Raw genomic sequence first — 15,812 nt, 5'->3', positions numbered from 1 at the left:
GATAGAGGTGTTGCAGATATTTTTTGCAGGATCCTTGGGTACCACTGAAATTACTTTGTGTGAAATGAGTGGTTACTTAGGTAGACAACTGATAGTGAAGCAGATAAGTATGATTTCTGGCCAGAATTGTTCACTTGGTCATGCAAGCATCAAATTTGGCATGAATGTTCTTCATAAATCAGTGTTTGAGAAAAAAGCGCTGGCCACTTGAAAATCCAATATGACGGCCAGGTAGGGGTCAATGAAGAATTACACAGGGGTCAAAATCTAAAAATGCTCCAATCATATTGAAAGTATAACACATTATTTGTCTGATCATGGTATAGTTTGGACTATCTATGTCTGACTGTTATGGAGTTATGGGGTAAAAACAGCAAGAATGGTGACAAAGGTCAGTTTTAGTTTGTATAGGGGTCAAAAGATAAAGTTGCATCAATTTTTGTAAAATGTGATGCATATTGTTGGTTGAGTTAATAGGGGTTTAAAAAGGAATGGTTTGCACCATGTGTCATGCTCAGTTGTCACGTTACAGGGTAACATCTGTCACATGCCATAGAATCCAGTGGACGTCGACATTGTTTGACATTTACTTTGCAAACCAAGCATTCAACACAGTCAGAACTATTCCATTTATTAATCCTATTAGTTCAACCAATAATTTGCACCATGTTTTACCAAAATTGGGGCAACTTTAACTTTTGACTCCTGTACAAACTGAAATTGACCTTTGTCACAATTCTTGCTGTTTTTATCCCAAAACTCCAGAACATTCAGTCATAGATCATCCAAACTATACCTTTTTGCAATCTTTGTGACCAGACACATAATTTGGTATAGCTTTCAATATGATTGGAACATTTTTAGATTTTGACCCCTGTGCAATTCTTCATTGACCCCTACCTGGCCGCCATATTGGATTTTCAAGTGGCCAGAACTTTTTCCTCAAACACTGATTTATGAAGAACATTCATGTCAAATCTGATGCTTGCATCACCAAGTGAAAGACTGTTTCAGTTATCTGCTGAACTATGGGGAATGTCACTTGCATTGTGAGGGAGTGTCAGCTTTGGCATTTTGACCATGTGGCACATGGTCAAAGTGTTAAGGAGCCTCATGGTGGGAGAAAGCCACTCTCGATCTCCACCTGGTTGCAGATTGATGGTTACTTTCGAGATATTGGGATGGACTGGTTGTCTACATGAGTGGTTGCCATCCCAGACCCATGCGGTGCTGTGGTGCCATAGAAGCAGGGAAGCGCCTCACCAGTGCTTGACTTGACTGTATGCATCCCATTTCCTGATTAGATGCAAGTGCTGCATTGACATTAATATTGATAATAATAATAATAAGAATAAGAAGAAGAATTATTATTATTATTATTATTATTATTATTATTATTTATGTATTCTGATTTGGCTGTAAAGCTTGAAATCTAGAGATGCAGGAATCAACTTCTCATTCATGCTGACACCTTGTACAGTACGTATTTTGTTTCTCTGCATGCTCAGGATGTCTTTAAATGAGGAAAAAGTAATTTATATGGGAAATGTAGCTCTAGTCCTGTTTGTTGTCTATGTAAATAATTTCAAGGATGATTCAGAAAGGACAAAGCCACTGTAATTCTACCCTGCAGGGTATTGGATGAGATTTTTGCAAAAATAAAGATGAAGGTGGAGAAATTACACTATAACTTGCTGTGTCTGCTCGCCACTCACTATAATTCAGTACCAGATATTGTATTCTAATTGGGTTTTAGTGTGGGTGTATGAGTACAAGAGTGTACGCTGGGCTGCCCAGAGAGCGCCAAGGGTAGAAGTTGTTTTTCTGCCCCCTATGGAGAGACTGTAGCTGTGTGTGTGTGCACGCGCCTGGGCCAGCCTGGGGCCATCGGAGGAGGCCTGGGGATCGGTGAATGCAGGGATGAGGGGATAGAGGGAGAGGAGGTCAGCAGGGGTCTCTCTGGGAAAGGTTCAGGTCTGGGCCAGTGGCCAAACAGAAAGGTGGATGGAGAATTGGATTGCTGGAGGCTGAGGGAAAAGAAGAAGGAACAAATTGGGGATATGAAGGTAGAACTAGAGTCATGTAAATTTATAAGCTTTCGCCGGCATTGATTCATTATATTTTGATGATTGTAGTAAGTTAAGCCTTTTAATACGCAGGAGAATAATGGGTTATTCCAAAGATAAGACAACCTTCCATTTTTAAGACAGTTTTAGAAAAAAAACCTTTCTGAAGACCAGGGTCTGTATTCACGAAGCATCTCAGAGAGCTCCCAACTTAGCCTAAAGATTCCTAGCAAGGAATCTTTAGGTTAAGGGTAATCCAGGAAGTGTCTGAGAGCAACTCTGAATAAGAAATGGACAGAAATGTTTGCCTTTGTGAGGAGGCAGGTTGACCCTGTTGCTAGGTATGACACAGTCCTCTAAGAGCTGTGACTGGTTGTAACAAAAAGCGAAAGAGAAAAAAACAAATGCACGCCACACTCCTAGTTATGAATGGACAGTAAAATCAACCGATCATATAGCCTGAACTGTATTAAGAAATGTGTAATCCTGAAAATAATTTAATGTCATGATGATGAAACTTAATTAAATGAATTGTTACACAACTTCAAAATGTTTGAACATACCTCATTCATACCTGCCCAGTATTATACTGATTAGCTTATTGTTACGTTTACTCTCCATGCTGGTAATTGTGCACATGTGACAAGTTTTAATCCATTTTATTGGTGAGTGTGGGAAGCGCTGGTACGTGCTGCAGTCCAAAGCGAGAGCGGAGATTGCAGCACACAAGCCAAGTTCTCCTCAAACAAGTGAGTTTAGCCTAGGCTGCTGGCATTGCTTACTTTGACCTTAATAATTGTATGAATGTTATAGAATTTACAGGCAATTTACATTTTTCCCTTCGTCAGGTAACGCAGTGTTGTGATGACCTTCATCTGAGGCGTTATTCCGTTACTACGCTGGGTGGGAAAAGTAAGCTCATTCCTGATGAGGCCAACCTCAAACATTATCTCTGCACTATGAAGCTGTTAGTGTGTTACTGAGTCACTGCTATTCAGCATATGGAAAATGCCTCCCCTTCCTCTATGTCTTTCTGCCATCTTGTCTGTTTAAGACGCTCTTTCTTTAAGACACTCTGAGGGACAGAGCAGGCTGAACTTTCTGAGGAGGTTGCAGCCATTTAACATCTGCAGGAAACTCCTGTGGCTGTTCTATCAGTCTGTAGTAGCCAGTGTCTTCTTTTACACTGTGGTGTGCTGGAGCGTAGCACATCCAAGAAGGAAACATCCAGGCTGGACATACTGATCAGGCAGGCTGGCTCCATGGTTGGCATGAAGCTGGACTCTCATGACAGTGGCAGAGAAGAGAGCACTGAACAAACTGCTGGACAATTATGGACGATGCCAGTCACCCTCTGCACACCGTCATCAGCAACCAGAGGAGCCTCTTCAGCCACAGACTGCTCCTTCCCAAGTGCAGGACCAACAGAGTGAAAAACTCCTTTGTTCCTCAGGCCATCAGACTGTACAACTTCTCACTCAAGGGGAGGAGGAGTAACAGGAGGACAGAGGACAGGAATGAGAGGAGCAGTAGTAGCCAGTAAACCAGTAGTGATCAGTATGTCTGATATTTATGAGGTCTGTTAGAAAAGTATCCGACCTTATTATTTTTTTTCAAAAACCATATGGATTTGAATCACATGTGATTGCGTCAGACAAGCTTGAACCCTCGTGCGCATGCGTGAGTTTTTCCACACCTGTCGGTTGCGTCATTCGCCTGTGAGCAGGCTTTGAGTGAGGAGTGGTCCACCCCCTCGGCGGATTTTCATTGTCAGGAAATGGCAGAATGAGTTGGGCTTTTTTTTCCATCAGAATGTTTTCAGAAACTGTTAGAGACTGGCATCTGGAAACCATTCGAAAATTTTATCTGGCTTTCGGTGAAAAAGGTCTGTTACTACAGCTTTAAGGACGGCCTTAAGGACGCTCGGCGCGCCGCGCTCTGTGCCGCCATCGAGAGCCACAAACCACCGGATCATTTCTAAACGGATGGCTCTGTGGATCCGAGACCGTCATGTGCACTTTCTCTGGTTATCACAAGAGCTGGACATCAGCCATTTTCCGGCAGATTTCACTTTTAACAAGAGATTTTGTCATGGAAAGCCGAGCGGAGGCTTCGCGCGTCACGACCAATTTGCTGATGGAGCGAGACAAAGGAACACCTCCGTTTTGGTCTCACAGGACGGCTTTGAGATGGCGTTCAGACAGCTGTCGGTGGTTTTTCCATCGAGTGATTATCCGAGAAATTGTGGATGTGCCTGGACATGCCAGAACATGTTCTGTGAGGCTTCATCACGGCGTTGCTGTGCACCATGCGGCATCGCCGCGACCCGCGAAGTCTCCGCTCCTCTTTCCATGACAAAAACTCCTGTAACAGTGGAATGTGCCGTTCATTTCCAAACTGGACGCTGTGTTTTATCCGGGACGTCGTCTGACTAGCACAGGAATTGTGAAAAGACGTGGACATCAGCATTTTTTCGGCACATTGAGACAGACGTGCAGAGGAATTCCGCTCATCGCGGTTTGTGGCTCTTGATGGCGGCACGGAGCGTGGCGCACCGAGCGTCCTTAAAGCCGTCCTTAAAGCTGTAGTAACAGTCCTTATTCTCTGTGAAGCCTGTAAAATTTTCACCGAAAGCCAGTTAAATTTTTCGAATGGTTTCCAGCTGCCAGTCTCTAACAGTTTCTGAAAAAATTCTGATGGAAAAAAGCCCAAATCATTCCGCCATTTCCTGACAATGAAAATCCGCCGAGAGGCTGGACCACTCCTCACTCAAAGCCTGCTCACAGGCGAATGACGCAACCGACAGGCGTGGAAAAACTCACGCATGCGCACGAGGGTTCAAGCTTGTCTGACGCAATCACATGTGATTCAAATTCATATGGTTTTTGAAAAAAATAATAAGGTCGGATACTTTTCTAATAGACCTCGTATATTGTGTATTTATGTTGATATTTGCAAACTGTTTTTCTTTTTTACTTTCATTTTTGTTACTCTGTGTGGTTCTTACCCTGTGTCAACAACATTTTATTAAGTCTTAAAGTAAATAAATATGAAATTGGTCAGTGGATCCTTGATCTGTGGACATAAATAAAAATCAATAGAATCTGTACATGGTCACTGGATCCTTGATGTGCATGATGGATCCTAGAGCTCTAGACATAAATAGAAAAACAAAATCTGTAGCTTTTGTCAAAAGCATCTCTTCTAATGAGTGGCAACATGGGAGCCTCTAAAACAACTCTCAAATTACCTGAAAACAAAGATTGTTCAACATCATGGTTTAGGGGAAGGATACAAAAAGCTATCTCAGAGATTTCAGCTGTCAGGTTCCACTGTGAGGAACATAGTGAGGAAATGGAAGTCCACAGGCACAGTACTAGTTAAGGCCCAAAGTGGCAGGCCAAGAAAAATCTCAGATAAGCTGAAGCGAAGGATGGTGAGAAGAGTCATAGTCAACCCACAGACCTGCTCCAAAGACCTACAGCATGAGCTTGCTGCAGATAGTGTCTCTGTGCATCATTCAACTAACAGTGCACTTTGCACAACGAGATGCTGTATGATGCTGTAATGCAGAGGAAGCCTTTTCTGCGTACATGCCACAAAATGGAACATACTGGAACATACCATTAAACTCGGCTTAACCTCGTTGAATGGTATGTTCCAGCTTTCACCTCCTGAAATATTTGTACCATTGAACTCATAAACATTCATTATTTGTATAATATATTGTGATGAATGTGAAAAGATGTAATTGATATTGTTTTGGCTTACTAGAATGAATTAAAAGAGGGAGGCAGTGATTGATACACAAACCAACATTAACCAACCAACATTAATTACAGTTTTTGTTCAAGGTTGCATCGTCCACATGCTGCCACATTGTCTGGCGTATTACAGAGAGAGCCTGTGAATGTTTTATTCTTTCGTTTTAGTTGTTTCAGGTGGGCTCAGACAGTCCGTGTAGTTCCAAGTGTTCTCGTCTGTTTAATTTTATATTACAGACCCTTGGTTTCTTCTCTTGTATCCCCTTTTATCCTGCTATCTTTTCTCGTTTTCTTTGGAGTTCAGAGTCTCTCCATCTGGAACCCCCCCGTCCCTCGATCCCATCCAGGCTGAGACACGGGGGTGAAGGCCAGCACCAGTAGGGGAGAGACTGTTGGAGGGATGGAGGGAGAGATGTCAATGCTGTAATGAGTAGCAACATGAAAGCTGATGGAAGGAGTGAAAGGGATGAAGACAGAAGAGTGCAGGGACTGCTGGGGACAGAGTGAGGGACAGAAGGATAGAGGGAATGAAATTGTGGAAATTGCAGAGCAAGAGATAAAGTGGGAGTGAAACGGCCGGGACCCTGTGGTCCTCCACTCTGCTCTTGTTCGTTTCATTCGCCAGAGAACAACAGAAAGAAGCAGGGTAAGGGAGATGGGGGGGGGGCTGTATGTGTTGGAGTCCGCCAGCTCCTGTCCCCCCCATCTACTTTTTCTCCCTCTTCTGCAACCATCCATTCCATCTCATCTTCTCTCAGGGATTCTTCTCTAATTTAACTTTTCATTGAAATGTTCTTCCCTCACCCCTCCCCATCCATGAGTTTCTCCCAGTTTGCCATTCGGCCTTGTCTCGCCAGGTCCCCTTGCGACAAGCTGACAAAGGCGCCGTTAAAAAGCCGTGTGATCCTCCATTTTAGCACCAGCCACGCTAGTCAGAGGATTAGGACTCTTTAATGACGCTAATCTCTCCTCCCCTTCTTTCTCAACACCCTTCAATCCCCCCTCAAAAAAGTGATTTCTCCCTCTTGCTCTTACTGATTCTCGTTTCCTCTTCAGTCTCTTAACTGTCTCCAAAATGTAAACCATTTATGCCTCATGCTGGCTAAAACGCTGGGACGCCAACTTAGGCCAGTACTGTGAAAGTTTTTGTTTGTAGAGGGAAAATGCAATTTATATTTACAGTATTTTAAAAAAACATTTTCATCATTATTAGCCTCACCATGAAGTGGACAATGGCTGCTGTAATGGCCATGTCTGCTTGTCTGTCCACACCAACAGCTATACTCAGTTTATCATCTTCTCCCAGCGTAGGTCATGTCAAGATCATAAATTAAAGATCAAGATCAAATCCGAAATGATCGTCAAATGTTCACTGCAATATTAGCAAAATGCAGATGCCAGTTGTAATCAGACTTGGTGGTTGAAGTCAGTGGACCATCCTTAACAACACAGGTCATGTCAAGGTCATACATTAAAGGTGAAGGTCAAATCAGAGATGATCATTAAATGTTTTCCGCAATATTGTCAAAATGCAAAGACCAGTTTAAATCAGACTTGGTGGATATACCTAGTGGGCCATCATCTCACAACCCAGGTTATATTACGGTCGTAGATCTAAGGTCAAGGTTATATCAGAAGTTATAAATGGACTGCATTTATATAGCGCTTTTCCATCTGCATCAGATGTTTAAAGTGCTTTACAAATAAAGCCTCACATTCACCCCGATGTGAGGGTGCTGCCATACAAGGCGCTCATAATACACCGGGAGCAACAGGGGATTAACGACCTTGCCCAAGGGCGCTTAGTAATTTTCCAGTCAGGCTGGGATTTGAAACGTGGATCCTCTAGTCTCAACCCCAATGCTTTAACCACTAGATCATCACCTCCCCTAAAGTCATTATCTGAAATACATTAAAGGTGTAGTGCCACTGTTTCTTTTTAAAGATTTGTAAAAAAAAAAAAAGAATTATCTTTGGCACCACTATAATTTTATTCCTTAGTATGATAAGGTATTCATAATATGATATTGCCAATATGTTCAAAATTCACACTGTCTGGAAACGATTTAGAATTTCAATCCCTGAGGGGAAGAAATTCATGGGATCAGATGCTATGACAAACATTTGGTAGATTTGGAAGTGATTTACAAGAAATCGTATGGACATTAACATAAGATGGATAACCTCAAAACCTCGTGCATGCACACGCACGTCCTCCTGTAGTTAGTCTGCATGATGGCGATGAAGAAAAAACAATATACACTGTGGGCACTTGCTGTTAAAGGCATTAAAGTGTATTAGGACGTTTTTTTTTTTTTTTTTTTAGCACGACTCATTCAAAAGCATGAGTGATTGCTGTAAGATGGAATGATATTGATTGCCTTTGGGAAATCATCTTGAAATTAAAGTCAAGAGTTTTATTGCCAAAAACTTTTTCATAAGTATCCCAGTGTAGAAAAATGACTCTTCCTCAATTTTCTATTTTCTCTCTAGTGTGAATTTTTTGATTGCTTTCCCTTGGTAATGCCTCATCCCAAGTCTAATCATCTCCGTCTTTCTTCATTTTCATTTTTATTTATTAATAAACCATATTTTAATCGCTGTGTGTTCGTGATGAGGATAACGTATCACTTGTTTTTCCTCCTTTCACACACTCTTCTGTGCACTTCTTAACATCTTCACTCCCATTTACATTTTTTTGTCTCGCTCTGTCCCATCTGTGTCAAACCCACTCTTTCTTTTTACACATGCCTGTCTTTAGCCTCTCTCACCTTGCTGTTAGAATTCATGTCGACATCGCTATTCCTTTTTTTTTCTTTAAGCATACTTTATTCTTCTTGCTTCCAGTCAGATTTCTGATTCATACTTTTACTTTTTTTTTAAACCCAGAACCTCCTGCAGAGTTCTGTTTGCTCAGTTGTTCATCGCTTTGCCTACTTGTTCCCCCGACAATCGATTTAGTACGAGCATCCATTTTCCACCCTCTTCTCTTTGCAGTGTGTTACAGAGTAGACACACATTCAGGACACACACACATGATAGCAGTAAGAGTTTGTTGATGTAAACTTTGTACGCTTTGGAATTATTTCTAAAGTTATCAAGAGAAGCTTCTGCACCCTACATGTGTCTGCATTCATTTGTATTTACATTGTGTAACTGAAATGCATTTTTAAATATCAGTATAATGCATCTTTGTGTCTCTGATTGTTTTACTCTGCAAAATCTGCAAAATCTTACACCTTCAGTATGTTTGTATACAACCCCAATTCCAATGAAGTTGGGAAGTTGTGAAAAATGTAAATAAAAAACAGAATACAATGATTTGCAAATCCTCTTCAACCTATATTCAATTGAATACACCACAAAGACAAGATATTTAATGTTCAAACTGATAAACTTTATTGTTTTTGTGCAAATATTTGCTCATTTTGAAATGGATGCCTGCAACACATTTCAAAAACGCTGGGACAGTGGTATGTTTACCACTGTGTTACATCACCTTTTTTTCTAACAACACTCAATAAGTGTTTGGGAACTGAGGACACTAATTGTTGAAGCTTTGTAGGTGGAATTCTTTCCCATTCTTGCTTGATGTACAACTTCAGTTTTTCAACAGTCCAGGGTCTCCGTTGTCGTATTTTGCACTTCATAATGCGCCACACATTTTCAATGGGTGACAGGTCTGGACTGCAGGCAGGCCAGTCTAGTACCCGCACTCTTTTACTACAAAGCGACGCTGTTGTAACACGTGCAGAATGTGGCTTGGCATTGTCTTACTGAAATAAGCAGGGACGTCCCTGAAAAAGACGTTGCTTGGATGGCAGCATGTGTTGCTCCAAAACCTGGATGTACCTTTCAGCATTGATGGTGCCATCACAGATGTGTAAGTTGCCCATGCCATGGACACTAACACACCCCATACCACAGATGCTGGCTTTTGAACTTTGCGCTGGTAACAATCTGGATGGTCTTTGTCCTCTTTTGTCTGGAGGACACGAAGTCCATGATTTCCAAAAACAATCTGAAATGGGAAGTCATCAGACCACAGCACACTTTTCCACTTTGCATCTGTCCATTTCAAATGAGCTTGAGCCCAGAGAAGGCAGTGGTGTTTCTGGATGTTGTTGATGTATGGCTTTTGCTTTGCATGGTAGAGTTTTAACTTGCACTTGTAGATGTAGTGACGAACTGTGTTAACTGACAATGGTTTTCTGAAGTGTTCCTGAGCCCACGCGGTAAGATCCTTTACACAGTTATGTTGGTTTTTAATGCAGTGTCTGCCTGAGGCAACCCTCATGAACATAGGGGAGAGCAGGAAGAAGATTGACGAGTAGAACGAGACCTTCACCTTTTGGCTCATCTCCCTTTTCGTCACAATAATACAGTAGAGGGACACTTTTGTTTATGCTCCCATTTTTTATGAGCTGAAGTCAAAGATCTAAAACATTTTATATACACAAAAGTTCTATTTCTCTCAAATCTTGTTTCACAAATCTGTCTTATTGTGGCCATCCTAAGGCACACCTGTGCAATAATCATGCTGTCTAATCAGCATCTTGATATGCCACACCTGTGAGGTGGGTTGGTTTATCTCGGCAAGGGAGAAGTGCTCACTAACACAGATTTAGACAGATTTGTAAGCAATATTTGAGAGAAACAGACCTTTTGTGTATATAGAAAATGTTTTAGAATCTTTGTGTCCGGCTCATAAAAAATGGGAGCAAAAACAAAAAGTGTTGCGTTTATATATTTGTTCAGTGTACGTGTGGTTTTTAAGTTTTTCACCAGACAGACTAATTAACTGACTAACACAGGACAGACACCCAGATTTGGGCCTAAGAGAATTATGGTATAGCTAAGTATTAAGAAGTGTTGCATATTTTCCAAAACCACAGCAACTTAAAGATGCCAAAATGCTTATTTACTCTCAGATAGAGCTGCAGTGATTAATCGATTCAGCAGTTATTTAATTAATCAGCAACTATTTTGATAATTGATTTAAGCCCACTTTCTTAAATATGAATATTTTCTAGTGTCTTTGCTTTTGTCTTTGGGTTGTGGACAAAATGAGACATTTGGGGACATCATGATGGGCTTTGAGAAGCACTAATTGACATTTTTCTCAAGGTTCTGACATTTTATGGACCGAACACACAACTGATTAATCCAGAAAATAATCAACAGCTGTTTTATATTAAGTGTGGATAAGATATTTTGACTACAAATGAACTTGGTTAAGATTTTGCATTTTTTTCAGTGTAAATACTCGTACCCCCCCCCCCTTCTTTTTTTTTTTGCTATGTTTGAGATTCATTCAAGTAGAAGCAAAGAAAACAGTTTTTGTTTCTCTCCCCCACCAACCCTGTCTCTTGTACACTTTCAGGAAAAATGCTAAAGAGCCTCACTGTGCTGCTTCAGAAATGAACAGAATGATACAACATGTTAATCAGCCCACTCTTTTGTCATCTTGACTCCATTCTGAAGTGTCTTTTAAACTAATCTTGGCCTCTTTTTTTTTTTGTCTGTGCCAGAGTACATAAGAGGGCAAAAAAAAAAAAAAAAAAAAAGACAGACTGAGCAGGAGAAAAGGAAAAAATGCAGTGCATAATCTTCAACAGTACGTGTGACAGATAAAGGGAGTGAATATTGCCATCTTTCTGCTCTGCTTTCCACATCTCCTAATCGCTTTTTCGACGTTTCAATCTGCCAAGGCCCTAATGAAAATATGATGAGGCGGATCTATGGTCCTTTGGGATGGATGGAGAGATGGGAAGGGGGGGTGAGGGGAGGGGTGGAATGAGGGATGCTTCAGAGGGAGGATGAAGAGAGAAAATACACTCTGTCCTTATTTCTGGGCTCCGCCGGGGATACATAGTTCTTGGAGCTTTCTATTTAGATGTTGCTGCTGCTGGAGTCTCTCTCCTTTTATATTCTCTCTCTTTATCTCTGCCATCCTCATTTCTTTCTGTGCCTGTGTGTGTGCATATTATCAGGGTAAATGTGTGTTTTTTTTATATATATATCCTCTTTCTCATTTGGGGTTCCCACAGGCTTCATTCCTACCTTTTGCCTTCCAAGAAAGCTGTAACATCATCTTAATCATTCTCATGCTCCGAGCCCCACTACTTCTGTATTTGCTCGCTTATCTGTCCGACGCTGCTATAAATTCTCTTGTTGTGTGCAAAACTGTTTTTCTTTCCTTTTTTTTTTTTAAACAGATTTTTTTGTTTTGTTTGTCTCATTCATTTTCAGATGGTGATGATGACCCTGTGGGCCTGTCGTGGGTGCCTTCCTCACCCTCCAGTAAAGATGTGGCGTCGCCGTCACAGATGGCCGATGGCTGCTGTGACCTCGGCATGGCAACGGGTGGTGAGGAGGAAGGAGGCACAGGTCTTCCGTATCCCTGCCAGTTCTGTGACAAGTCCTTCAGGTGTGGTAAACTAGGTTTAAATGCTATGACTTAAAAATGTACATAAATATTTTTAGGTAATTTCAAACTGTATTGCATGACATTTATTACATTTATTAATTTATTGAACTCTTAAGGCCCACCTGCAGTGCCACCACAGTTTGGGAATCACTGGCCTATGTAATATCTCATGAATTTGTCTGCCACCTGGTGGATGGTTAGTGGATAGTGGATTAATGATGGATTAGGAGCAGGTGTGTTTTTCAGTAGGTGCGACAGACCGTTGCTGGATTATCGGAGATGTAAACTGTTAGTTTCAGATTGTATGACAGGAAATGCACTCTAAGCTCAACACCTTTACAATTTCACATTGCATAAAAAGTGTAAAAAAAGTGTCAGAAAAACTAAGGATAAATGATCTGTATATTCAGACTTGGAATGATAGTGTTCAGAATAATAGATTATGTTTAATTTACCACCTTTTAAAAAAAGAACATGCCATTGAAAATGATCTATTATCAGATCTGAATGGCGTAGATAAATTTACCATAGAAGAGTATAAGCTACCAATTAGTAGAAATCCATTTTATTTACCCAGAAATCCGTAGTATATTGGAAAAAAATGTTGTTTGTGAACTCTGTAATATCCATAAAATTGGTGACGAATTCTATTACTTATTTGTTTTCCATTTCTTAACTCAGAATGTGGAAAAATACTTAAATCATTATTATATCAAACCAAATATCCAGAAACTTAACACAAAGTCATGACATATTTTAATCTGCTCTTTCAAAGTTTTTCTTTTAATAATCACTCACTCACTCACTCATCTTCAACCTCGTATCTGGGATCAGGTTGTGGGTTCTTTTAATGATGATGCTTTTTATTTATTTTTTGTAATCATTTATGTGAACTGTCTTAAGTGTGAGGGGGGTTTTTGGTGCTTGTTTTATGCCATTTCTGATTTGATGTTTTTATTTTATGTACTCTCATACCCCAAGAGGTGTTGATAGAATGAATAAAATAATTAAATAGCAGAAAGGATTTTGTATGAAAGTAGCTGAAGCAGATTTTCTGAACATCTGTGTGGTTTTGAAGTTACATGTAACTTGAAATGAGCTTGTTAGTCTCTTTTCTTTCCTAAAGTGTCTGTCAATATCAGTCTTCATGAGCTGCATCCTCAAACTCCATTTATGAATATCACTGTGTACATGAATAAATGCTACTGTCAATATTGCCATGGTATCAGTACTAGCAATTGACTGCTGAGACAAAAAGTAAAATTACAGAGGTGAATACATTTCTCACCATCCTCTCCAGAGATATTCTGAAGACTTTATGATCAGCTGTCACATACCCCATGAAGTCATCGTCACAGTCGACAGACATTTGTGATTCTGCTCCTCTTCCCTCATCATGGTTCTTTCTAATTTTGACCTTTGATAGCCACAGGCTGTTTGAATGTCTAGGATCTCACATAGGCTAAATCCATCTTTGAATTTTATGGTGTTTTTCTCTAATAACTGCCGTGTGTTATAGGACCGTTGTATATAGAGTTTAAAGACGACATGTATGAATGTCAGTTTGATTCTTATGACTCTGTGTGATGATGATTCATTGTCCATCTGCTGATCCTTCACAGCCGACTTAGCTACCTGAAGCGCCACGAGCAGATCCACAGTGACAAGCTGCCTTTCAAGTGTACCTTCTGTAGTCGTTTATTTAAGCACAAGAGGAGCAGAGATCGTCATGTCAAGCTCCATACAGGTAAGTGGAAGCAGTCCCCACACAAAACACATCAGAATTTTGGGTTTCCGGGTAGGGTAAGCATGGCATACAATTTCCCCTTTTTTTGCCCAGTTTTTATCCACAATCCAAATTGATCACAGTTTGTTCAGATTGACATTAGTGGAATTTGTATTCTGGTGGTATGTATTTTATGAAAATTGGCCTCTATAGTAACCATTTTTCCATAAATCTGCTGATACAGGAGATAAGAAGTACAGCTGCCAGGAATGCGAAGCTGCATTCTCTCGTTCAGATCACCTCAAGATCCACCTCAAGACACACAGGCGAGCGTGACTGTTTTCAGAAAAGTTTGTCTCACATCAGTATTTAAATAATATTTATTGACATTGTAAATTTTTTTATTTGGGTTACATGTGCAGTTCCAGCAAACCATTCAAGTGCAGTGTGTGTAAGCGTGGCTTCTCCTCCACATCATCATTGCAAAGCCACATGCAGGTAAGTACAGTTACTGAAGTTTTTCTGCTGCTGTTTTACCTATTTGTAACTAGACTAATCAAAAACATATGTGAAGAGCGACCCTGTGTAGAGTATTTCACTGTATACCTGTGGCTTAAAATGTCACATTATAGTCTCTATGAATAAACCTGATCTCATTTAACAAGCATCAGACACTGAGCTTTGCAGAGTTAAAAATCACTGTGTGATGGCTGAAGATGTGTGGAAATAGTTTGCTTGTAGCATAGAGGAGGAAAGCCACCTAATGTGCAATGCATATCTTTGAAGAGTGCCAGAGGATGAAAAATATTGCACCAATCTGTTTTTTGCCCAATCAAAGATGATTTTCATTTGAAATTGATTTCATCAAGACCTCAGCAAAGAGGCTGCTAGAGTGAAGAAATAAACACTCTATCCTTGTAAATGAGGGCGATAACATGGCTAATAATTAGCATCAGTGCATTTTATTCTCTATCATTCAGAAATCAGAGTAAAATGCCACAGAGTGAACAAGCTCTTTAGCGAAGTGCATCATGCTTTTGAATCAGACTTCCCCAACCTGCTAGTGAAAAATGATTTCTGTCTGACATGTAGTAGGGGAGCTTTTAATTTCCACCTAAAGTGCAACATAATTAAAGAACGTGCTGCTCAGTGATGCTTTGCTTTTAATTCCAACAAACTTCAGTGATACAGCCTACTGCATCATTTTTGATAAAGATTGCTGTACTGGCAAAATCTTGTACCTTCCTATGTCTAAGCGACAGCCAAATTGCAAAATGTTGTTTTTTAGTAGATATTTTAATTATTATGATCCACATTGGCACAGAGCAAGTTTTTACAGTTTGAATTTGTGGCTTTCTCTCTTTTGTCAGATTATTTTAACACTACATGCCTCTTTATGTCTTCACTGTGTTCTGACTTTGGCAGGCTCACCGCAAAAACAGAGAGCACCTAGCACTGAGGAGTGAGAGGGATGGAGTGAAGAAGGGAGCAGGAGGAGAAGGTGACCAGGATCAGGACCTGTATATGTGTGATTACTGTGAAGAAACGTTCAGCCAAACTGACGAGCTCGAGAAACACGTCCTGACCAGACACCCGCAACTGTCTGACCAAGCCGATCTGCAGTGCATCCACTGTCCTGAGATCTTCTTAGATGAGGCATCGCTTCTCACGCATATCGACATGCAACATGCCAACCGCAAACACAAGTACTGCACTATATATATATTTTTTTTTATTTATTGTATGGATTGTTTGTGCTTGTAGCAGTTGAGGTTGTAATGTGAAATGTATGAAAAGTCCTGAAATACAAACTGCTAATCTGTGTG

At 40.5% G+C, this 15,812-nt stretch overlaps 1 protein-coding gene across 2 annotated transcripts in view; it reads left to right on the top strand.

Annotated features, from left to right (window-relative positions):
• The window catches only part of znf423 (zinc finger protein 423), a 405,091-nt gene that overhangs the window by 199,836 nt on the left and 189,443 nt on the right, over window positions 1-15,812 (top strand). For both annotated transcript variants that reach the window (XM_034176974.1, XM_034176972.1), the window contains exons 4-8: window positions 12,083-12,260; window positions 13,883-14,007; window positions 14,231-14,312; window positions 14,409-14,484; window positions 15,412-15,692. In XM_034176974.1, coding sequence (XP_034032865.1) covers window positions 12,083-12,260; window positions 13,883-14,007; window positions 14,231-14,312; window positions 14,409-14,484; window positions 15,412-15,692 — 742 coding nt within the window. The remainder of the gene's footprint in view (window positions 1-12,082; window positions 12,261-13,882; window positions 14,008-14,230; window positions 14,313-14,408; window positions 14,485-15,411; window positions 15,693-15,812) is intronic.

The sequence above is a fragment of the Thalassophryne amazonica genome, chromosome 8 (assembly GCF_902500255.1).
Source record: "Thalassophryne amazonica chromosome 8, fThaAma1.1, whole genome shotgun sequence".
NCBI lineage: Eukaryota > Metazoa > Chordata > Actinopteri > Batrachoidiformes > Batrachoididae > Thalassophryne > Thalassophryne amazonica.
Note: the sequence above shows the minus strand (reverse complement) of the source record. Positions and strands in the feature narration are given on the sequence as shown.